Source organism: Mandrillus leucophaeus, unplaced genomic scaffold (genome assembly GCF_000951045.1).
Source record: "Mandrillus leucophaeus isolate KB7577 unplaced genomic scaffold, Mleu.le_1.0 Scaffold124, whole genome shotgun sequence".
NCBI classification, from domain to species: Eukaryota; Metazoa; Chordata; class Mammalia; order Primates; family Cercopithecidae; genus Mandrillus; species Mandrillus leucophaeus.
In genome coordinates this window covers 2942532-2968527 of record NW_012100765.1, presented here as the reverse complement: position 1 = coordinate 2968527, position 25996 = coordinate 2942532, and the positions used below count along the sequence as shown (strand labels likewise).

The following is a 25996-nucleotide window of genomic DNA, read 5'->3' as shown; positions in this document are numbered from 1 at the left end:
AATGGGTCTTTCACCTACCCGTGATTTTGTAACATTATGCCCTGGTCTTCGGAGAATGTTGATCCACTAAGTTATGTTGGCTGTGCATATATGGTCACTTTGCATTTAACAATATTAAAATATCACATTTGCTAATATTACTGCTGATCTCCTCAAAAAAGTTAGTGTTGAGAAGCCAGATACAGGTTTCCAAAATTCTTATTTTTACTTAAAAGCTTGAACGTATCATTGACAAAAAATCTTGTCAGTTGATTTCCTGGAAAGGCTTAACTTTGTTCATTTTCAAGAAAGTATCTCTCAAATAACTGTAGTTTTTCTCTCAGTTATGCTTTCAAGTAAATGGCGTTCAGTGAAAAAAGCAGCTAGTTCATTCTGCAAGTCAATCTTACAAGTGTTTTTCTCCAAGACAACCATGAGATTTCAGTATACAGAAGCGTTTTATGCGTACTTCCCACTTTGTCACACTGAATATTGAAACAATGTGTACTCAACGGTTGAAATTTCCTTGATTAATAACTTTTTCATCATGGATATTCTGAAGTGAAACTGTTCTGTTGTTTTGCTCACTGCCAGCATGGCAGTGAAGAACATAGCAACTGCTAAACGAGTACATGTCAGTGCCCCTGCCTTGATTCGGGTTGAAGTGTCAGCAGTTTTACCCACCATTGCTTTTGCATCATCAGTGCAAAATCAACACGATGAAAAGGCCAAATAATATCTCAGTATTTTTATGAAAATTGTTTTGATCTCGTAGACTTCTCAAAGGAAAGGCATCTGCAAACCACAGTTTGAGAACCACTGATTTAGTGAAATCCTTTGTTGCACAGAATCATGAAACGTATTTTTTCTTTCTTAAAACTCTTTATTTTCTGCATCTCCCATATCCCACAGTGATAACCTTTCCTATGATCCAGTACCTGGAGAGAAGGTAGCCTAGATTTCAGGGAAACTAAGGCTAGGCTTCCTGTAGCTCAGTAGAAATCCTGAAACTTCTATTTATTTTAAAGGACCGTTAACTTTTCTTGGGATTCCAGTGCCACTGGTTCCAGAAGGGGACCTCCTTAAGGAACCATGGGCATTTGATGTTAAAGCACCATGATACATAATTTTTGGTAGCAAATCTGCCCATTGTTTAGAGGTCACATTATAGATGACATCCTCTTAAATGTGTCAGACTTGCATTCTTGAAGTGCCATTCTCAAATTCTCTAGGCTCATTAGTCTTTTTTCTCTTCCTTTAATAAGGCCAAGCTTATTCCTACCTCAGGACTTTTGTTCTTGCTATTTCCTCTGCCTAGAAGGCACCTCCTCCAGATATTGACATAGCCTGCGTGGTCTCATCATTCAGGTCAGCCTCCTCTGACCTCCCTATGTATAACAGCCTCCTTGCCATCACTCTCACATTATTACCCTTTTAGCTTCACAGAATTTTATAATCTGCACTCCTCTTGTTTATCTTTTTTTACTCATTAGGCCCTTAAGAACAGGTAACTTCTCTGATAATTTCCTATTATAGTCCCAGCAACCTTAACTGTTGAATGATGAATGCAGAGACCCTTTGCCTGCACTGAGGATTAAAGGGTCTGCTCCTGGAACAGAGAGCCAGGGCGCACACTCCCATACCTCTTCCTCACACCCTCTTCCTCGTCTTTGTTACCTTGGCTTTCCCTTCCCTAGTTCATAGTTACCTCTTCCCCATCCTAAATGGCGTCTCATCCTGTCGATTCTAAGGTTATCTTACAGTCTCTTCTCAGCAACCCTAAGCACCTGGGTTTAGCTTGCTTTTGTTTCTTTGAAACAAAATTCTCAAAGATACAGAATATGTATAATTCCCTAAAATATGGAATATATATATGAAATCTTAAGATATAGACACACATGATGTATATATCTTAAGCTACATATATACTATATATCTGTATTATATATATCTTATTTATATGCACACTGTGTGTATATACACATGCACATATACATATATACACTATGTATATAGTCTGCTTTTTCAAAGAATTAAGATTCCAAGTGAATAATTCTCAACCTATTTAATCTTAGGACCCCTTTAAACTCTTAAAAATTATTGAAGAACCCAAAGAACATTTGTTTATAGTGCGTTATAACTATCAATATTTGCCATTTTAGAAATTTAAACTGAGAAATTTTTAAATTATTTTATTTGAAAAGAACCCATTATATGTTAACATAAAAATATTTTTATGAAAAATGATGCCAACCTCTTTGATGTCTGGCTTAACAGAAGTCAACTGGATTCTTCTATCTGCTTCTACCTGTGATATCTCAGATCATGTAAAATCTGGAAAACTCAGCTATACGTTCATGAGAAAACGAGAGTGAAAAGGGCAAATAACATCCTGGTATCAGTGTGGACACTTGAGAAGCACTGCTCTCAGCTGTCCCTATGGGACTGCGTCTGGTGAGACAGCGAATTCCAGGTGGTGGGGGCTCCTGCCTTTGCCACACCCAGCTGTGCAGTCTGGGGCACATCACTCGACTTCAGTTTCCTCCTGTAGGAAACAAGGGGCTCTTGTGCCTGCTCACCATGGCAACATTCAACTCCAAAATATTAAGTTTTGCGTAGCAGCTACTTTTCTCATGGCTGACTTACAAATATATGATTACCAACCATTATCTTACAATAAATTCTGAAACATGTTAAAATATATACGTCTTAACATAGGGCTGTATGGATGCTACAGCTTCTTTGATGCCTTCCTAAAAATTCTTTGAAGTAATTACTCTCAAACCTAATCCTGCACTGAGACTATTTAATGAACAAAGAACTCAATTAATATGGAAGGTAAATCACATGTTTTAAGAAAAACAAGGAGTTCCTATTTTGTTTAATGCTATTTTTGTATCTGATTAAGTTTTACGGGGAAAAAAAAGTTTAAGTGGAAACCAAAGGGATAGTTTTTTTAAAAGCATGTTACCTCTCTTACATTCAGACAATGGAATATTATTCAGCAGTATTAAAAAATTAGCTGTCAAGCCATGAAAAGACATGGAGAAATGCGTATTACTAAATGCATATCACTAAATGCAAGAAATCAATCTGAAAAGGCTATCTATTATATGATCTCCAGCCATATGACATCCTGGAAATGGCAAAACTATAGTCAGAAAAAGATCAGTGGTTGCCAGAGGTCAAGGGAGAAAGGATTTTCATGGTAGTGACACTATGTTATATGATACATATGATACTCTAATGGTAGATGTATGCCATTATACATTCGTCAAAATCCATAGAATGTACAAAACCAAGAGTGAACACTAATGTAAATGATATGTAAATTTATCAGAAAGCTGCCACCCTGGTGCAGGGGATTGATAGTGGGAGAGGTCGTGTGCATGCAGACGTAGGAATAATACAGGAACTCTACTTTCTCCTCAGTTTTGCTTTGATTTTAAAACATCTCTAAAAAATAAACTGTATTTTTTAAAAAGCATATCATCCACTCATACTTATTAAAGAGATAAAAAATCAGTACAAACTTCAGTCATACTTAATAATGATATTTACAACACTATATGGTGTTTATCTTTAGAACTGAAAATAAAAATGAAAAGAAAATATTTTAATTGACTGTTTTTTAACATATAAATGGCTAATCTTAGTACCTAGTTCCAAAATTAGAAAAAAAGAAGCCACTCAAGAAATAGGAATCAAAAAATGGGACTTGTTCAATTTAACAAAGTAAAATATTTTTTAAGCACTTGTGTGACTTCTCTGAAAATTTCCAATTCATTCAGTAATTCGTTTATCTGTGCTGTATGCCATGCTGGGCCTGTCAGGCAGTCCCTGCCCTAAAGGGCCTTAAAGTTGGCTTGGCAGAGACAGAGAGGTCAATCAGTGAGCTGTCATAAACGCTATGAGAAAAGGGTGTCCAGGACACACAGAAGAGTCCCAGTGCCATGATAAGAGGGACACAAAGGAGGGAGCTGGCAGTTGTGCATAGAGGAAAGGAGAACTGGTAGTATTTTAGCAGAGCTCTCAAAGATCAGTAGATGTTTATCAGGCAGATATATCCTTCTGACTCCAAAATCTATGCTTATTTTTATATATAAAAATGACTCTCATTGAATGAAATGCTAATTAAACACTATTGTGAATTGCTGACTAATGAATCAATGATTACTTTGCAAAAATGACAGTGTGTATTCTTTTACATTGCATATTTCATGGCTAAGAATGAAGAAATTCTCAAGCACCATGTACATAGAACTGAACAATATATGTAATGACTCAACTACTTTGGCTTTCCAGTAGATATTAAAGACATAAGTAGTAGCAAGGAAGGTACTAACTTGAAAGGATTTGGGATATAATTTTCTCTAATTTACTTAAGATGGATAAAGCACATGAGTTTTAATACTATTGATATTAAAATTTAAAGTGTTTAATATTGTTTTTGCTGGATTTAACTGATTAACTTTTAGTTGACCTTTGTCGGAAGTTATCTTAGTATTTACATAGAATAATGTGCTTTGTATTAAAACACTCATTCACTTGTGTCCTCTAAATGAAATTATTTCTTACTAACACTTGTTTCTATTAAATATAGAGAACTATGGCATACCATACAGCCGTTAAAAAGATTGAAGTAATCCATTTCTACCGACATGGAAAGATGTTAGTAAAAGAGAAATTTTAAAAGAAACTAGCAATAGTACAGAAGAGTATGTAAAATAAAATCATTTTTAAAAAAGAAAACTATATGTGATGATCATTATTCATACCTATACAGGTATATATATGAAGAGAAAAAGATCTGGAAAGACACACCCCAAGCTATGACTGGTGGATACTGGGGTGATGAGAGGGGATTCTTGGTAAAGAGTTTCTTTCACTTCTTAACTGTTTTTCTATAATAAATCATCTGTGTTTCTCTTTTCAATGAGTGTGTTTCTTTAAAATTGGATATATATTAGAATAACGCAAATGAAAGAAATAGTAAAAAGTGTCATTGGGGAAACATTATAGCTATAACACAGATGAGATTTTAAAAATTCAAGGTAAAATAAGTATTTAAACTTTTGAACTGAATGAAAAAAACTAATCTAGACAGAACAGTTAAAAGTCTGTATTTTCAGAGATAGCTCACCTTTTCTTAAACTTGGTTATTATGTAGACAGACTGATTGATTTTGCTTTTCAACTGAAAAGCTGAATCAGCTCTGTTCACCTAAATGGGCACTTAAAATCTAGTAAGGAAATGAACACTGTCTACTTTAGAACAGTGCATGAGCTCATTTTTTAAGAAACTCCTCCAAACCTGTGGTTTGTTTTTATCCCATATGGTGATTACAATAATGGGATGTAAAGTAGCTTCAGTCCTAAATTCCAGTAAAATTCTTAAGTTAGGTCCCATTTTATAGAATACATTTCATAATTAATAATTTTAGATGTTACTTCTATATTCACAAGTAGAAATCCCTCTAAAATCATTCTAGTCCAGTTTGTGTACCGTAAAATCTCCCAGACAGGTGGCTGTCTTTTAATACTAAAGTTCTTCATATTAAAACAAAAAACTAGACCTTCCAGCAGTATTCCATTTCACTGTATAACAGGAGGAATATTTAATTTTCAGCCTGTTTGAAATGCTATAGCAAAGTGTTTCAGACCAAATCCCTATTATATTAGCAAATTTAGACTGAAACTATAATATAATTTGCAATTATTATCAGGTTTATAGTTGTAAATCATAAGTATTTGAAAATATATAAATTTAAAATATTCTGAGCATCCATTTTCCTTATGTTTTAGCATGTTATTAGTTGACACTTATTTGCCATAGGAAAATAGCAAATTAACTACATCTTATGTAATCTTTCTGTAGTATATATTCAGAGATGCGGGTGGATGATGATGATGATGATGATGACGATAGCTGATAAGGTTTGCATGTACCTACCAGTGTTTACTATGTGTCAGGCACTGTTTTAGGTACTTCTGTTGCATTAACTCATTTCAACCACACATACCATAATAAGTACTGTTATTGTTCCCATGTTCCATATTAGGACACTGAGACATAGACAAGTTAAGGAACTCACTCACGGTTACACAATTAGTAAGTATAGATCCAGGTGATAAGGAGCCTGTTTCTCAGCCATTGTGCCTCAAACCCTAGATGTGCATGCTATTTTTCCTTGCAGGATTTCTGATGCCTGGATAGCCCAGGAAACATTTTTGATCTTGCTTTTAACACGCCAGCTGCAATGTGCTTGTGGCAAGTTTTTCAGAGGGAAACGAACTACTCAGCAGGAAATACTGACTATTTACAGTGTGCAAAACCCTGACGGGGAAGTAGTGACTCTCAAATGGAATTCTGCAGTGTCTATCACCATCCCAGAATGAGAGATACTTCATTTGATTTTTTGAACTAGTGCTGTCCACAGGAATGATGCATTTCTGGAAAACATTTCCCCACCCTCCACCATTCATAGCCCCCAAAACTAACAACACAGCTCACCCTGAGCTGATGCCTTCACCAAAGCCACTTTGATGTCTGTGAACCTTTCAAACATATTAGCAGCATGGCAGCCTGAAATTCTGGAGGGTGTGTACAAACATGTTCTAGAAAGTGCCTCTTCCTGAACAAAACTGTCCCCATTGATTGTGACTGCGGCATCTGTGAGGGCTGTTGACCAATTCTCTGAGGACCTCCTCTTGAATCTTTTAGACTGAGCTCCTCAAGTTTGTGGCCCTGAAAGAGCTCTTTGGCATCTTGTCCTGTCTAGCCAAGGAGGTTGAGGTAGTTAGTTGTCACTGATACCTTCTTGGGGTCAAAGTGACACGTACATTGCTCCACTGTAGAAGTCCTGTTGCTGTTTCCTGCAGAACTAGCTTGACTGTGTTGTGTAATCAAATCTTTCCTGTGGTTTCCTGGGGATACCTCATAGGTATTTCCTTTCCCATCCAGTATGCATGATGAAAAAAGGGATGCAACATGCAGTTGATTCGATTTTAAATAATTTTTCTTTACATTAAGAATGTAACCTACATGCATATCCTGCAGACTGTAACCAAGTGGATCAATCTAAAAAGTCACTTTGTGTAAAGTAAACCAAATATGTGATACTTTTTTCCCTCTTAATGGCAAAAAAGTATGAAGTTTGCTAATACTAATTAGGAACATTCTTTCAGTGAAAAGTGAAGGCAATTTTGCATTATCTACTAAAATTTAAAATGTACATATGCTTTGACACAGCTTTGGTGTCTCCTACAAAAATACCTAGGTGTATACAAGGATCTGTATTCAGTATAACCTAAGTTCCCATCAGAAAAAGAATGGTTAAATAACGTAGTGCACATACGCAGAACTACAGTGCAGAGGTGAGCGAGAATGACGTGAGATCCATGTGTGCTGACATGAGAGGACCATCCCATGAAGAAAACAAAGTTGCGGAAAAGTATGTGTAGTATGTACATCACTTGTATTAAAGGTTAAAAAATAGACTATACTTTCAGTGATCATTTCTATACTTGGTTAGTAGGGAAATTGCTCTGAACGTGTAGGCAGCAGAAACCACAAAGAGGAGGCGCAGCATCCTCCCCTGAGCGTGTTGCTTCCCTGCAACTGCCCTTTGCCATTGATGATAGTTCTTCTCTTCTTCTGCGAGAGTAAGAGGGACAGGACACAGTCTGAATGGTAAAAAATAAAAAAAGAAAGAAAAGGTCTTGGAAGATCCAGATCCAGTAAATAGTTAAGAGTAGTTACTGTTAGTGGGTGTGAACCATTTTCAATCATGTTAAGAATTCCTAAAAACAACTGGGTAAGAATTGTTCATAATACCTCAGCTACTTTTGAAAATACATGTACAGATGCTTAGGACAGTGCCTGATACATAATACTCAGTACATGTTAGCTGCACATGGTAGTCGTTGTGGTATTATTTTTGGGGAAAAAAGATAGTTGTATTCCCTGTATTCTCTTTTGTATACGCTTAGATTTAAGATGGTTTCATGTGAAGCTAGAGGTTAATCTTGGATTAATTGAAGTGTTTCTTGTTGCATTCTAATGTTCAGGGAAGTGATATCCAGCAGTAACTTCACATCCTGAGATCATTGCAAATTACCAAAGTCATAAAGTGTTTTTACAGGTTTCCATGTTTTTCCCAAGTCCTAATTCTGCTGAGAGTTGCATGTTTTCTATTTCTTTTTTCAAATTAACTTTTAGATTTCACACATTTTCTCTTATTTGCAGACCATTTTTTATAAAGACTAAAAGTTCATCAATTCAAGGGAAAGTATAAATAGGGAGTGCCAAAGTTATTTAGAAACTCAGGTACCGAGTGTTTGGCAAACTCTCAAGCAACATGGTGTGTTTCCAAGTGATTTGCTGTGCCAGAGTAGACTCAGTTCCTATTTGTGTTTCAAACTCAAACCATCCCTCTCCGTGTTTGTACACCCCACTGTGAGTTGCTCCTCAATAGTTGAAGTCAAAAATACATCTTGGCAGAACTGGATTGTATCTCTCCTCCCCAATAGCCTGTTCTAGTAATAGTTAATAACGATTGATCAATGATTATCTTTTAATTATGTTTTGCCCTATTTCAATAATGGCATCAAAGTGATACCATTTTTATTGAAATTTTTGTGTGCTAATATAAATCTTTGGCAAATTCTTAGTCATTTTTTTCCCGGACAACATTTATATTGAAAATATATTTTATTGTGCATATTACTATTTAGACTATTTGTATTTACCTTTTTGAATTTCAGCTCATGCAATCTTTTCTAATTCCCTAATATATAATTACATAGTTTTTATTATGTAACTGTCAGTCTCATGCTAAGGTACCCAGACTCCAGAAGCCTTTACAGATAACTTCTTGTAAATCTATAATTGTTTTTCTCAATTGAAAATATATTTCTAAAAGGGTCGTGGAAGAGCCCATTTCCTGATTTCTGCCATTTTTGGACAGTTTTTGTTTCCTTTGTTGTTCATCTCAATTATTATTTTAGACCCTATAAAATACTCATTGGTCATAAAAATCCGTATTTAACATAGATTGTACACTGGTGACTGAAGGGTAAGTGTAATGTTTCAAACTTCACTTACTGTTGCATCCTACTTGCTTGGACCATATTTATGTATTCATGCAAAACATGAAGTCCCAGATGGAGGATAAAAAGCAATAAATAAAAATTATTGTTTAATATCTCAATGGTGATGGGCATAATAAAGAAAAAGTAGGATATTGAGTTAGAAGTAATGGGTAAAGGGCTGTGGCATTAAACAGGGTGGCCCATAAAAGCCTCCTTTGTCAAGATAACTTTGGAACAGAGATGTAAATGAAGTGAGGGCGTGAGCAATAGTGGTTAACAGGCTGATGAGATTTTCAAGCAGCGGGAGCAGCAACTGTCAAAACCCCAAATGGGAACCCCCTTGACATATTCAAGAAAGTGCAAGGAGATCACTGTGACTAGAACAGCACAAACAAAGGAGAGAGGTGTCAAGTCCTGAACAAGGCTGTGAACAGAAGAGAGGTGATTTATTGTTGAAAAGTTACTCTGACTGCATGTGGACAGTGATGAAAGCATGGAGATCAGTGACTTTCAACATGTTGGATGATGACCACCTCAGCTCCAGCAAGAAACGTACTTTACATCATTACCCATTTCCACTTTATTCTTCTTTCACTGACTTGAGTGGTGATGTGCTCTCTGGTTTCACTGGTAGTCCACCTAGCAGAAGAGAACTATTGTTCAAACATGAATATAAAAATGGTTCTTGCCAGGTCATGGCCAACTGCCTAAGTGACATGTTATCAACACAGTGAACTGGAGACTAAGACACCATTTCCAGAAGGCTCAGCACACAAGAACACTTACTCTGAGACCCCCAAATTTTACAGGAATTTTCATCCGTTAGGAAAATTCCGGTCATGCAGGATCCAGTCAAGATTAGAAAAGTGCAACTTTAAAAACTATAATGGACCCTTCTCTTCAATCCATTGATCCCTTCAGTGCAGAGAGCAAGTAATGCACGTCCTTCGTCTTGACAGACCCTACCTGGAGGACTGGCTCCAGGAAAGAGCAGACTAGGAGGATGGTGGGCTCTGGAAGCCTCAGCAGGGATTGGTTCACTGCAGCTGGTTCCCGTGGTGAATACTTGGGAAGTGACTGTGTATATACCACTGATTTCTTCTGTTAAGAGAGCCACTGCTAAAGGAATAAAAAGTTTAACAAGAAATCCTAAGATTAAAACATGCCTTAAGACCTTCACTGTCCAGAATTCTTTAAGTTACAGTTTACAAGTATTAGTCCAGTAGTAAATTCCAAAGAATGAAAAATGCAGACCTGTAATATATATGGTCCTTTCAGGCAGAGTAAAGATTTGATTCCAAGAATAGATTTGATCTTTCTACCATAAATAATGGTGTTTGTAGATGATATAGAAGGATGAGTTTGATATCTAGAGCATAGAAAATGGGCAATGTAACAAAACCTCTTCAGATTCTAGTTTCACTAAGTAAGATTTTGTCAACACAAGTATATTTTACTAATGTATTGTTTTGAAGAGGGTTATTTCGGGGGTAATTATTTTCAGTTTTGCAAAAAGATGTTGGCAATATAGTTGTTAAATTTGCGCAAATAATAGATAAAGCAAAATACCACTGCAAATTATATTTTCCTATGTGTATTAACCTGCACAGAATAAATACTTGCTAAAACATTTGTTAGATATTATATTCTGTGTACCGTAATAGGACATAAATTGTTCATGACTATATGTGTATAGATATAGATGTCATTATACGCACAGATATAGATACAGTGATGCCCAATACTTAGACCACTGTAATTATCGAGTAACAAAATGGTAAATGTTTTTTAAACTCTTCTAAATCATTTTCATTTACAAGTGTGAGAATGGCAGATTTTGAATGCTGATTCCCACTCTTTCTCTTAAGGTAGAGTAATATTCTCTGGACAAGAAAAACTTTGAGAAACTAGCTTTTTCCTAACCACTTAATAGCTGGGGAAGCTTCATATGTTTTAGGAGCTTTCTATATCCTTCCTTCTCTCAAACCAATGTACAGAGAGGACACTGCCATTCATGAGCACAGAAAATCCACCCAGCAGGACACACTAAAGTGGTTTCCTTCCTGTTACTAAAAGTTAAAAAAAAAAATAAGCATTAACCTGCCACTAAAGGGGAAGAGGCTGGTTATTCAGTGGGGCTTAGCGGGTAGGACAAAAATATTGTTCAGTATATTACTTGGTAATAAGTAACAAACAAAAGTTTAAAAATGTAATGGTTTGTTTTCCAGATTTATGAAATATATATGAATGTCATAGTGTCTGCCAATGCCAAATGACTTTGTTAGAATATCCCTGGTTTCAGAATGCTCCCACATTCAAATATCTTGTCTCTCTCAGCCTTTATTACTAGAATTTCGGAAATGCTGTTTCATGCCCTAGTATACCTCAAGAAAGCATTAGAGAAATGAGATTTTTTTCTGTCATGTTTTATGTCACCCTCCCCCCTTATAAAATATAAATATTAACAGAACAGTTAGTTTTGTATTATGGAACCCAAGGGGAAAAGACAAGGAATGTGTAATAGAATTGATGCAAAATCCTCCTAAATATTTAGAGTAGGCCATTTGTTCATCTGGGCAACTCACACTGAGACAATAGGACTAGATAATGGGAACGTTTATTTGAAACTATTTGCAGATATAAAATGATACCTAATTTATACTTCTCATAATTTTTATTCTTAACTTCAGGCCCTAGCCTTATAGATGTGAAATCAATATGGCAATGCACAGACAAGGAATTCAAATACTTAAGCTCATCATGAAAATTAATCTGGAAAAATAAAAATAAATAATAAATCAATGTCTTACAATCTTCAGACCATCCTTGCTGAATTATGCAATATAATATAAGTACTAAATATGCTTATTCACACTGCGAAAAGCCATGGCTATCATTTAGATAAGCTGGTAAACATGGAAAATCAAGGAAACTTGACCGGATAACTTTTTCTGGTAGACAGTTTTCTGATTTTATTCTAAATTACTGATATGAACTTAGGCATAAATTTTATGTAGTCTTTTTATGATTGCTCTGCCAGAAAGTATATTTTACTCTTTAATACTATAATAAACCAGGAGAACATAATTACATGAAATACGTAAGCCTTTTCATCTTTTCCATTTCTGCACAAATAGAAATATTTGCATTGTACTCACTGTAGCAAAACTGGAATTTCATATTTAATTTTTTTGTATTTGGCCCTTATTTCTTGTTTCAAAAATTCAAGGGTGTTTGTGATTGTAAGATGTTTCTGTTGAAAATAATTATTAAGAGGCCAAAGTGATATTCTACATCATTTTTCTTTCAGTTAATTTTTAAGAATTCCTAAAATGAAACGTTTTTGAAAAATCACAATATATTTACTATGGATATATTTATTTCAAAATATATATCAGAGCTAGCTTTAACCTTTGAAATGTTGCTGTCCACTTCCAAGTGCAGGTCATCTCACCTGGCTTCTTGTTTTTGTTTTTGTTGTTAAAATGTTCCACTCAGGTTCTACATGGTCAGCTATTATGAGCGGAATCACAGAATAGCCGTTGGAGCTCGCCATGGTTCAGTGGCCCTGTACGACATCCGGACTGGAAAATGTCAGGTAAATAAATCATTGTGACTTCCTCTCCATAAAGCGTGGAAGTTATTGAAAGGAGAGAGAGACTAGCACTTCACCAGTTGACGTGCTGAGCTGCTGGAACATTATGGATAATGCTAAAGGGATCAATAGTTTAATGAAGGACGCACAGAATATAGAGCCCTACTGTCTTCATTCACTGCGACTGAAGGGTTGCCACAGAAGAGTTCATAAGAGAGCCCAGAGTAAGGTGGCACTGCTGACAAACTATTTTGCAATACGTATTTTCTTATTTTAAACCGAGTTTTCTGATCTTATTTTTGCCATGTGTTTTCTGAAAAGTTTGATGATATGTTATTATGATATAATGATTGAACAAAAATTAATTTTCTCTAAGCGAAATGAGGTATTTCACAATTATAAGACAGTGATCTAGTCAGAGTTCAAAAAAGAAGAAGTCACAAGAGCATTCATTATAGTTCTATGAAAAGGAAATAGATGCCGTACTTGAAATACTACTTTTTATACTTTTATAACACTCTTTATGCTTTTATAACACTTCGCTGTTTATGAAAAATTCTCGATTTTGTTCCTGATCTTGATCACCTGATTCTTAAAATATACCAGTTGGGAAGAGAAGGCAAATCTAACCCCACTTTAGATATAAAAGAATTGAAACATAGCCTTAAATCACTTTATCCCAGAGTCTCACTGTTTCTTCACAAAATCGGGGTTAGGCTCCACCGTGATCATGGTAAATGTATAATATTGCATTGGTAAATAGTTCCAAGTCATAGCTTATTTTGTTTCTTTGTAGCATTTATTAATGTGGATATATTCAACCATATTATCATATTAGGAATTTCCAGAAAGATAGGAAGAAATTCATAAGGATGTAGCTAAAATGTTAAACTGTCTCTTAAATTTAATGATCTATTAATTAATTATCTAAAAGCTTGTCTGACTTTTTTCCATGAAGTAGTTCTAAGAGATGGTAACAGGTGTTCGGGTGTTGGGGGTAAAAATTTCAGGGGTCAGACAAGTTTAGGGGACACTGTTGGAAGGTTAAACAGCTTTCTTTGTTCAGACCTTCTCAAAGTCTCTAGTATGTGAATGTGCATTGAACATTTTCTGGGAGTGCATCAAGTATGCACTATTTGCCATATTTGTTTAACTGTCAAATATTTTTGTGTGATTTTTTTTTTTAAGACATTAACTCCCCACCATAATCTTCCAGTGTGGGCCCTCACTGAGAACAATGAAACCACTCTGAATACTTGTTTAAAAGTTAAATTGCATGTTGTTTATAAGATCCTTTCATAAGAGAGACAGGTTCTTCAGAGAGCATTTTCAGATTCTCTTTTGTTAAGACAGTTTTTAAAACTGGAGTATATTACTGCTAGTAAATTTGAGAGAAGTAAACCGCAAGCATCTACCAGGTAAAGAAAAAAAAAAGAATGCGGTGACAAGGCGACCTTGTCAGGCTTCTTTAAAAATGAAGTGAGGAAATCACAGGGAGGACTCTTTGTTACCACATAAGACACAGCTGCCACCAGCAGAGGAAAAGTGAGGCGGTGTGAGCACTGTGAGGTGAGCCCAAGATGAGTGAGAGAATTTCTCATTAAGAATTAATGAGAAAAGACCAAGTTGTACTTTGGGATATATTTCTTTATTTTTCTTCCTACTAAGTGGTCTCAGTGAAGATCTTGGTAACATGCAAAAAAAAAATAATAATTGAATATCTTATGTTTTTCAATTAAAATACTTGAGAAATGCTTATCAAAGACATTCTTTCTTAACATGAATATGTAATGTCATTCATATTCCATTGTATGTATATCATTTTAATATATTTAGGCATTTTATTTTTGTTTTGTTTGTTTTTGAGATGGAGTCTCTCTCTGTTGCCCAGGCTAAAGTACAGTGGCGTGATCTTGGCTCACTGGAACCTCTGCATCGCGGGTTCAAGCTATTCTCAGTTCAAGTGATTCTCACTTCAGCCTTCTGAGAAGCTGGGATTACAGGCGCCCGCCACCACGCCCAGCTAATTTTTTTGTATTTTTGGTAGAGACAGGGTTTCACCATGTTGGCCAGGCTGGTCTCAAACTCATGACCTCAAGTGATCCGCCCACCTCAGCCTCCCAAAGTGCTGGGAGTACAGGCATGAGCCACCATGTCCAGCCTATTTAGACATTTTAGTGTCCCCATAATTTTTCCTACCTCATCTTCTTGATTTTGATACCTGAAGTTATCAACCCAAATTATTGAATAACGTTTACCTTCCACTTCTGTATGAAAGAGAAGGCTGCACCTTACTCTCATCATTCAGAACATGAAAGCAAATTTCAGTCTCTAAGGTCAATCATTACTTTTGTTAGTTACCAGTTATAACCAGTGACACTGAACTCCTAAGCTGTTTTCTTAATTCTTTTATGTTACTAGCATTATAATATTTGGGAAAAAATGAGCCAACATTTGAAACAAAATTCATAGTATGGGTAGCATGTTTAGAAATGATGTATTATAGGTGAATCAAAGGATCATTTTGAACTAAGAATGCAATGAAGCATTTCTTAAAGAATCTGTTGGAATCAGTTAACAGAGGATGTGGGACAATTTTTTTTAGCATGAACAAAGACATAGAGATATCACATAAAAATACATATAAAGGGATAACTAGAAAATTCACTTGGCTGTAGGGTTATGGTCCCAGTTGGATGGAAAAATAAGACATGATCAGTTAGATGGTGGGAATCACACTGAAGGGAAAGAAATGATCCTGAGGCTGAGAAGAGGCCCAGTGGGGTCCGAGAACCCATGACTGAGAGACCAAAGGGTCATATATGTCCCCTGTTGTCATTGTGAGACTGGTTGGTAAAAGATAAAGGAAAAATTAAGTCCCTTTCCCTTACCTTTTGGTATTGACTTCTACCTTTTTTTTTTTTTTATTATTTTTTTTTAGATCTGTTATTCCCAGATTATGCAAAACCACAGGATAAATATGGCATGTTGGTCTGAAACATGAATTGTCCTTATATCAAGGGTTGACAAACTATGGCCTGAAGCTAGCCCACCACTTGTTTTAGTAATTAAAGTTTTATACGAACACAGGCACACACATTCATTTATATATTGTCTACTACAATGGCAGAATTGAGTAGTTGTCACTGGCAAAAACTGTTCTGTGGTCCACAAGCCTAAAATATTATCTGGCCCTTTACAGAAAGGGTTTGCTAACCCCTGCCTAAAATAATTGAGGAGGAAGAGTCAACTAATTTAACAGTGATTTAAAACATTATAGTATAATATAGAGGATAAGGATAACTAGAAATTTGTGTGGGGTTGAACTCCATGTCTATGTTAATGATTATTGATATAATCATATGGATATAAGGTTAATATAATTAACTTTGTATATCCTTGGAAAAGTTTATCAACTTCTGTAAGCTGAAGCTTCCTGATTTATAAAATGGTAACAGAAATAATGTCTATTATTGTTAGAAGTATTAAAGAGAAATTTATCTACACACTTGTTAACAAACATGGTAAAGCAGACTTTATCAAAGGGGGACAGGGTGGTGGGCATAGTGAACACTACAACGGGGTCTCGCAGTGAGGGAGAAGACTCCAGCTCCTGCAAGGACAGTTGGGGATTTATAACAAAGGAGCAGGGTGGGGTCAGTGCATGGAAAATTGCAGTTGGCCCTTGAACAAGGGTTTGGACTGTGAGGGTTCACCCATACGTGGATTTTTTTTCAATAAAAGTTACGTCGAGTGTGCCTTGCCTCTCCTGCCCCCTCTTACACCTCCTTCACCTCTTCTGCCTCTGCCACCCCTGAGACAGCAAGACCAACCCCTGTTCTTTATCCTCCTCCTCTGCCTACTCAACATGAAGATGAGGAGGATGAAGGCCTTTATGATGAGCCATTTCCACGTGATGAGGAGTAAATAGATTTTCTCTTCCTTATGATTTTAACATTTTCTTTTCTCTAGCTTAACTGTAAGAATACAGTATATAACACATATAACATACAAAATATGTGTTAAATGACTGTTTATGTTATTGTTTAAGGCTTCTGGTCTTCTAGTACTCTGTAAGTAGTAATCAAATTTGGGGAAAGTCAAAAGTTACATGTTGATTTTTAACTGCGGGGGTCAGCACCCCTTACCCCTGTATTCTTCAAGAGTCAACTGTACTACAAAGAAATATCAAGGATAAGGGGTTTCTGGCTAAGCTGACTTGACAGGATTCTTGCTGAAGGCAGGCCAGGGGATTAAGATATTGGAGGTATGGTCAGATGCCCAGGGAGGGGGATCTCCTCCTAACTGACTTAGGATTCTTGTTCAAACTGCATTCAAGTAGGACAGAGAGGGAAGCCCAAGTTCAGGCCTAGTCAAGCAGGGAACTCAGAGGAGCCTGATGAAGGTTTTGGTCAAAGGAGAGAGTCCATGTCAGAAGTCAATATGGTAACTTAGGTAAAATTCTTAGCCAGTACCAGCCAAGTAGTTAGCATTCAGTAAATGTTGGCGAGTATTATGTTAAAATAAAGTTGTAAATATATTGTATTACAATTAAATTCCATTAATTGTAGGGAATTTTACGGATGAAACCGGAGACATCTAGGCTTTTGTAGGTTCTAGGGCTAGGAGTTCACCCTGCTCAATAGGGAGTGCTTGGGTGGGAAAGTTGAAGCAGCACTGCCTTAGGCCATGTGAAGGTTTCGTTTCCGCAGGCTGCTCTTGCCTGTGGTGGTAGCTGAGTCTCCACTGATTATGGAGATCAGCAACTTTGATGCAATTCAGTAGTTAAAGTCCTGCTGTGCTGCTGACAGCGCTTTTACTTGGGAACCGCCAGCGATTTATGAATATACCTGACTGGAATTTTACTTAATTTTTTTAAGTATCTAACTCCCTGTGAAGAAGTGCTTAAATTTTGTTGATAGGCTGTGCTCTTGCTAAGCAGATGAGTTAGGGTCCCTGACTCCTTAGTGATCCAGGAATGTGTTTGGTTAAGTCAGCAATGAAAATCTTCCCTCTAGCAATATTTGCCTTTGGTTTGGCAGACTTGATATCATATCTCACTGATTTCTAATCCTTTCTGAATGCATTCTTTCTAATAGCTGCTCGTTCTTTGCAAGATTCTCTTAGGTTCATGTTAACTAGCTTTCCTAGTGAAGTTTGTACAGTCATCCCTCGGTGGAGTATCCACAGGGAATTGGCTCTGGTCCCCCTGGGATACCAAAATCCATGGATGCTCAAGTCCCTGATATAAAATGGTGAGGCATTTACATATAACGAAGGCACATCCTCTCATATACTTTAAATCACCTCTAGATTACTTATAACATCTAATACAATGTAAATGTTATATAAATAGTTCTACCGTATTGGTTAGGGAATAATGACCAAAAAAAGTCTATACACATTAAATGCAGAAGGAACCATCCATTTTGCCTCCAAATATTTTCCATCAGCAGTTGATTGAATCCAACGGTGAGAAAACCATGGACCGACTGTACTGTGTCACTTGGTGGCATCATCCACTTTGGTAGATGTAGGCATTTACTTTCTTCTCATGCTTTTGTGAAGGGTTACCAAAAAAAAAAAAAAAGCAATGATGTGTTAGAGAAAGAAAGTGTAGATGAAGACTTCTCTATATCAAATTATTAAAATAACTTTACTACTGAAAAGTTATAAGTTCCTTAAATAACCTGTTCTTAAAGCTTCCTGTTGTCTAGTGCCTGGTACATAGTAGATGCACAATGCAATGCATGTTGTTCAACTAAAAAACTCTGAGGTTTTAGAATAAAAAAAAAAACTTTAAAAATATAATATGACATGGTAAACCAAAACAAACTGTGCTGTAATTATATCAAATATATTAGTTTGGGTATACTTATATTTCAGTATTTCAGAATCACGTCATCAAATTGTTGTTTCTGTATAGAGAGAATAGGATATCTTTTCAAAAAAAGCATTGAAAAACCTTTCTTTTGAGTCATAAAAGATCTATCTATATTTCTATATTAAACCATTACCAGGCCTGCCATAGGCCAGATAATGAAATAAATAAAATAGAAGCAAAGATTGATGATATCTACAGAACTGTGGTCTAACTCTTATCCCGTATAGAGCAGGAAGTAAATTCTGGAATGTTAACATGTGCCTTGTCATGCAGCCTACAGGATCCCCTCCAGTCCACACCTTCTAGCTTCCACCTTTACCGAGCCACTGAAACCACACACACCCTTAGCATGGCTTCGTACAACTGACTTCCCTCTCTCTCAAATTCTATGTTCCCTTAACTTCCATAGCACTGTCACCTGCCTTGGTTCGCAACTATCTCGTTTACTGGATTTCCTAATCTCTTAGAGGACCTTAGTGTTAATTCTTATCACTCTACTGCCCAGGGTACAGATTTCTTCTTTCATCTATTCTTTTTCCTAACTTTGGCTGAAAATCCATACATTGTTATTGATACTGATTATTCCCTGTAAGCAGGTAAGACAAATCAGGTCTCTAGCCAGCGCCCCGCCTAAACTCCAGCTCCACGACTTCTAACAGTCTGCTAGACATTTCCATTTGGATATCTTTTGTCTCAAATTCAATGTGTCAGACAATCTCTCTAGCCCCTACTTTCTACCAGCATCCTTTCTAACCTGCCTTTTCCTGTAACTGGCATAATAATATGGCACCACAAGTCATGTTGCCTCTCCTTCACCTGTCCATGTCCAGTTACTAAGTTCAGTTAACTCTTCTTTAATGGTATACCTGAAATCTAGCTTTTCTCTCTGCTGACAGCCTAAATTAGGCTCTTGGCCTTTCTTCAAGGCCTTTGAGATTCTGGTTTTGATCATCATACATAATCCTCCCCTCCTATGAGCTGTTTCATTCGATAACCCCATTCTCCATCATTCCCTATTCTCCTTTCCCAGGTTACACAGGAAGTATTCAGAAATATCTGTTGGATGATTTATTACAAACACAGTAAGGATTTCAGGAGATGCCTGGTTCCAGTTACATTTATCTTTATATTATATTGAAATGTCTCACCGAGTAAATATAGTTACTCTATACTAATAGGTGAAGCACTCCTGGCAAACAGAAATGCTGAAGACAGTCCACATTAAAATAATGAGTGTTGACTCTGTGTTTGTTAATGGTTTCATTAATGCTTCTATTGGAATTTATTTTTCCTGCCCTTTGTGTTACTTATACCCCCTGTAAGTTACACAGCCCTCTCAGGCTCCTTATTTGTATTCGTATTTGTTGCTCAAAATAATTATTTTATTGTTGGTGTTTATAATATGCCAAATTTAATGTGATCTCTAAATTCAATTACTAGGCTATTTATTTCCTCTTTCTTACTAGAGAAGGCAGTGTGGTTGCGTAGTGAATAGAGTAGATTCGGAAACTGAGCTGCCTGAATTCAAGTCCTTCCTCGGCTTCTTCTTAGTTTTGTGACTTTGAGCAAGGCATTTAAACGCTCTGTACTTATTTCTTCATCTATAAAATGGACATAATAACACTTCTAGCATTGTGTTATAAATATATGTAAAACAAATATCAAAAAATGTTAGCTATCCTAATTATTATTTAACCATCGGTTTAAATAAGACTAAATCAGGTCACCCCATTCTGTTCCCTCCTGCTGTGGGATATACTACTTCATACTGGGTAGATCTGTTGAAATTGTTTTCTTAGGATTTTTTTTTTTTTGGCTGGTTTTTTTTTTTTTTTTTTTGTTATTATTATACTTTAAGTTCTAGGGTACATGTGCACAACGCGCACGTTTGTTACATATGTATATGTGCCATGTTGGTGTGCTGCACCCATTATTGCTGTTTTTTTTTCCCGCCGGGACTATTTGAACTAGTAGTAGAATGAATACAACATCAACCAAGTAATTTGCAAATTTCAAGATTATACTTACTGATCTGTCCTCATTCATCTGGCTTAATAATTGTCACTTTGTCTATCCTGATTTTTTTTCGGTACATTAATCTGTTGTCCTACTGATATTTTGTTCTTCAGTGTTTTTAAAAAATGTATTATAACATAAATATTGCTTTTAACATTACTGCCGTATTAGACTCCTTCTGAGTAACGTGATTAAAATTTATTTAACAGACTTTTTTAGAACAGTTTTGGGTTCATAGCAAAATTCAGCAGTAGGTACAGAGATTTTCCATATACCTCTGCTCCCAGGCATGCATAGCCTCCCCCATGATGAGCGTCTCCAATTGAGGAGCTTATACTGACACATGGTCACCAAGAGTCAATAGTTTACATTAGGGTTCACTCTTGGTGTTGTGCATTCTATGGGTGTGGGCAAATATATAATAGCATGTATTCTCCCATTATTGTATCATCCAGTATAGTTTCACTGGCCTAGAAATCCTTATTTATGTAACTTTTATGAATTTTTTTTTTCACGGTAAATTCTGGATGAGCACTGCTAAGTCAAAAGATTTGTGCATTTTATTATCAGAATGCTCTGATGCTGTTTCACAAATAGTATACAAGCAACTTTTAAACTGTGGGTGTTCTCATAAAAAATGGAACTCCCAGCAGGGCACAGTGGCTCATGCCTGTAATCCCAGCAATTTGGGAGGCCGAGACAGGCAGATCACCTGAAGTCAGGAGTTCAAGACCAGCCTGGTCAACATGGTGAAACCCCGTCTCTACTAAAAATACAAAAATTAGCTGAGCATGGTGACAGGTGCCTGTAATCCCAGCTACTCGGAGGCTGAGGCAGGAGGATCGCTTGAACCCGGGAGGTGGAGGTTGCAGTGAGCCGAGATCACACCATTGCACTCCAGACTGAGCGACAAGCAAAATTCTGTCTCCAAAAAAAAAAAAGGAAAACTCCCACTGCCGGCCTGTTTTGCCTCCTGTATTTGTCATCTTAGACAACAGATTATTTCTCCATTTATTCATGATTTATTATTCATTTTGTTTATAAAACAAACTTATGATGGCTCTTATGTGTGCCAGACACTGTATTATAGGCAAGAGATCAAAAAATAAATCTGAACTGTTCCTCCCCTCAGGGAACATAATTTGGTATAGAAGGCAGATGTAAATCCGTAATTGAAGTGCCGTGCACAACCTTTCAACGAGGGCAGCCTGGAGTGATAGGGAAGAAAGCAAGAAGAGCACTAGCCCAGATTTATTTAGGGTCTGGGGAGGATTGGTTAGGAAGGGCTTCCTGAAGGAGAGGATACCTAAACTGAGCAATTAACAATAATTAGGAGTTAGGGAAAGGAGGGCAAGGGCAAGGGACATTATTCCAGGCAGAAAGTATAACATTTGCAAAGCCCAGAGAACCAAGAAAACATAGGGAAAGAATGCTTATCAGAAACATCAGAAATGTTTCCCCTGATATGTGTGAATGGTTCATATTACAGCAATTTTCAAATCAGCATAATATGGGGAATTTCACAAATCTTAAATGAGAAACAGCTATTCCAATAGATAAGCAGAGACATTTCTTATCTGTGATGTATTACATGCTAAATCAGTAATATAGACATTGTAAACAAAGTTACATAGTATTAGCAAAGTATTAAATAACTGAATGCTGACATTCTCTATTAGCTAAAATTATATTTTGGGGGACGGGGACTTAGCAAGGTATGAAACTGTCTTCAGTGTGTGACTTAAAGCATTTAATGAAAATGAGCCAATGTAATTTTCTATGACAGATTTAATTTTGTCAAGCACTCTAAGACACTAGATAGCAAAAGAAAGCTGATATTCAAGTCTAAACAGAAATGTCAGCAAACACACCTATATTAATGGAAGTTTGGAAAACAATGTGTTCTTCTCTCTAAAAATAACAAAGATTTTACTTCTAGTTAGGAGGAGCAGTGGACCTTAGGGATCTTGTGGACAGTAAGATTGATGTTTCTTTGAGGCAGAATTTTGAGCTTCAGGCACAGTTTTCACGGAGCAGAAGTCTATAACGCTTATACATCAAGGGCACTTACGTGGTGATTGCAAAAATTGCAGTGAGAATTGACTACAGTACTTAGACAGTGACATTTTAGGTATTTTCTTCCTGCTCTTTTCAGCAGCTGGTTTTATGGCAGGTGTTTTCTGTGACATTCTAGAGCAACAACCAGAAATATGGCATCAGGGGTGATCATAAGATGAATGGTTGGAGAAGACAATGGCTTCCTGACACTGCATTGAAGAACTGCCTAACAAGCTACTAGTTTTAAAAGTGAAATGCTATTTAGAGAAGAACTTCTAGGTAGAGAAACAGATATCTAGAACAATGCCTGAAATTAGACCATCATTTATTCTGAAAGTTTAAAATTTTTTAAAGAATAGTTTTAACTGACTGTGTGGAGAAGTATTTTTCTGTTATTTATCCCACCACTCATGAGTACTTCTTGGTTTTTGTTTTGTTTTGTTTTTTGTTGTTTGTTTTCTTTTGTTTTGTGTTTAAACGGAGTCTCACTCTGTCGCCCAGGCTGGAGTGCAGTGGCGCAATCTCAGCTCACTGCAACCTCTGTTTCCTGGGTTCAAGGGATTCTTCTGCCTCAGCTGCCTGTGTAGCTGGGATTACAGGTGAGTGCCACCATGCCTGGCTAATTTGTATTTTTAGTGGAGATGGGGTTTCACCATGTTGGCCAGGCTGGTCGCAAACTCCTGACCTCAAGTGATCAAGTGATCCACCCACCTCGGCCTCCCAAAGTGCTGGGATTACAGGCATGAGCCACCGCACCCGGCCATGAGTACTTCTTATGTCTGTGTTACACTTTGAATGGCAATATGTAAGAATTTCGTACCAAGAAAAAATAAATTATATCCTTTGTAATATCTATAATGGGATGAGACAGAGAGTTCTACGTTTACAAACTGAGCAATTATTATAAGCATTTCAACATCCTTGCAAAAGCATTCGATAGGCTAAAATGTACTTCGATTAAAAATTCACATTATTTTATCTATGTCTTAATGCCATTCTTTCCCATCTAGCCATTCTCTTTTTCTCTTCAACACTAAAAAAAATATATAGATGCCTAATATATATACATATATGTGTGTGTGGGGGGGTGTATTCCACATATATATAGTCCACAAAATTAGGAAATATGAGGTAGAAGAGTCCTAGTACATTGAATTCATTCTGGATTCACTGCCTCATATTCTTCATATCCACTCTGAGTATATAAAGAATTTAGAACAAGGCCCGGCATCTTAATAGTTATTTACCAAATATGACTCATGAGTATTCTAAAACATATGTAATGAGGACATGAGTTTGTCATTCCTGATAGGTTGTAAAGAGATGTTCAAGGGTTTTGTCAAGATTTGGTAGGTCCTGTCTCAAATGGAACCTCAGATGGACCTCAAGTCTAGTAGAGGAAGAGGCACATACTCGGTACCATTAAAGCCCTGGATCCAGAACCTCAGCCCCAGAAGTCGGCCACTTCATCAAAAATGTTGCTCAAGTGTAGGATCATATAAAATGATGTATGTCCTAAACCATTTCCTTTTAAGTTTTATGAAGATAATCTTATTTCCCATCTCTTTTGTTGTGGGACCAAAGACTCTTATCTCCATTGTTGGTCCATTGGTTGTAGTTCTGAAACATTTTTCTTGCTAAGACATACCATTTTCTGTTTAGGTGGACTGACAAATTAAAGATACTTATGAAACATTCTCAGAGTATAAATCTAGATTTTTGTGTTTTTTCCAATCTTTTACGGTCATCTCACACCTAATTTCATGTGTGTACATGTTTTTTAAAAGCCCCCTTTCCACTCTTATTATATGAATTATGTATCTTATGTAACCCGACTGCATTGCCAAGCACAACTAGCATTAGCTCGTCTTGTCTTGTCCTTTCCTTTCCTTTTCCTTTTCCTTTTCCTTTTCCTTTCTTTGCTTTTCTTATCTCTTTTCTTTTTTTTTAAATGGGAGTCTCACTTTGTTGCCCAAGCTGGAGTGCAGTGGCTGTTCACAGGCGTGATCGTAGTGCCCTACAGCCCTGAACTCCTGGACTCAAGTGATCCTCCCAAGTAGCTGGTACTACAGGTACACACTACTGTTACTCAGCTTTGGTTAACTCTAGGTTATAGAGCTTAACTAGTTACAGCAATAGTGACTGGGATTCTCAGAGAGCAGCCTCCCAACCACGGGCATTGCTCATGTGCTAGGCACCAGTTAGAATATTTGACAGAGGGAATAAGAGTCTTGGTTAACCCTACTAGTCAGTAAAGTGAAAGTCAATTAAGAGAGATTGTGTTAACATACCTTCAACATATGATATAGAGAAGTATTGACATGGCACTATGAAATGCAAAAGGGAATGACTACCTGGGTGGGCAAGGTATTTACAATCTGGCAGGAAAGACAAAGATAAAACAAATAAGTATAATAAAGCTTTTTGGTGCCACAGTAGAATGTGACCGTCCACAGAGGAGGACAGGCTGAATCTTGTGGAGGGGAGAAGAACATGAAAAGGTTGATTAGAAGGGTAATGTTTGGGCTGGGCGTGGTGGCTCATGCCTGTAATCCCAGCACTTTGGGAGACTAAGGCGGGTGGATCTCAGGGTCAGGAGTTCGAGACCACCATGGCTAACATGGTGAAACCCTGTCTCTACTAAAAATACAAAAATTAGCCAGGCATGGTGGCAGGCATCTAATCCCAGCTACTCGGGAGGCTGAGGCAGGAGAATCACTTGAACCCAGGAGGCAGAAGTTGCAGTGAGCCGAGATCACGCTACTGCACTCCAGCCTGGGCCACAGAGCAAGACTCCATCTTGGGGGGAGTGGGGGAAAGTGATATTTGAGTTGACCCCTGAGTAGGTGTTCTGTGAGCAGACATGGAAAAAGAAAACTTGTCAGGGAGAGGATGAAGCATCAACAGAAGCACAGAGAATCATTTAGCTGATGGTGCATTCCAGGGACTGTAAGGTTTTTGTTATGCCTGAAGCAAAAGTTGCAAAGGAATGTGAAAGTGTGATAGAGGAGGAGGCGGACAAGCCTAATGGTTAGGAGGGATGAGATTATGGAAAGCCTCCCCTGGACAGATTGCTTTATAGTTTGGAGTCTCATGAGTCAGCAGTGACAAACACCAATGCCTGCAGAGACGAAGAAGGTGGCATAAATTAATAAAAGATCAGCCCTCTTTGTTTTTATTTTTCCAGTTTTGATAGTACCATCCAAGAAATATTTTCCTTTTTAATTCTACCATCTGTAAAACAACAGGTAAAGCCTTGAACAAAAAGCCAACTGATATTCTGCTTCAGTATTGGAATTGAGAGGAGTGGAGACTGTGGCAAACCAGAGGGCATGTGCTCTATGTAGAGGAATCAGATGTGCCTCAGATCCC

The 25996-nt window shown here is 36.9% G+C and overlaps 1 protein-coding gene across 1 annotated transcript in view; it reads left to right on the top strand.

Annotated features, from left to right (window-relative positions):
* Positions 1 to 25996, top strand: part of WDR7 (WD repeat domain 7) — a 419729-nt gene that overhangs the window by 338680 nt on the left and 55053 nt on the right. Inside the window, exon 27 of the mRNA XM_011971716.1 lies at positions 12570 to 12669. Within this exon, the coding sequence (XP_011827106.1) occupies positions 12570 to 12669 (100 nt within the window). The remainder of the gene's footprint in view (positions 1 to 12569; positions 12670 to 25996) is intronic.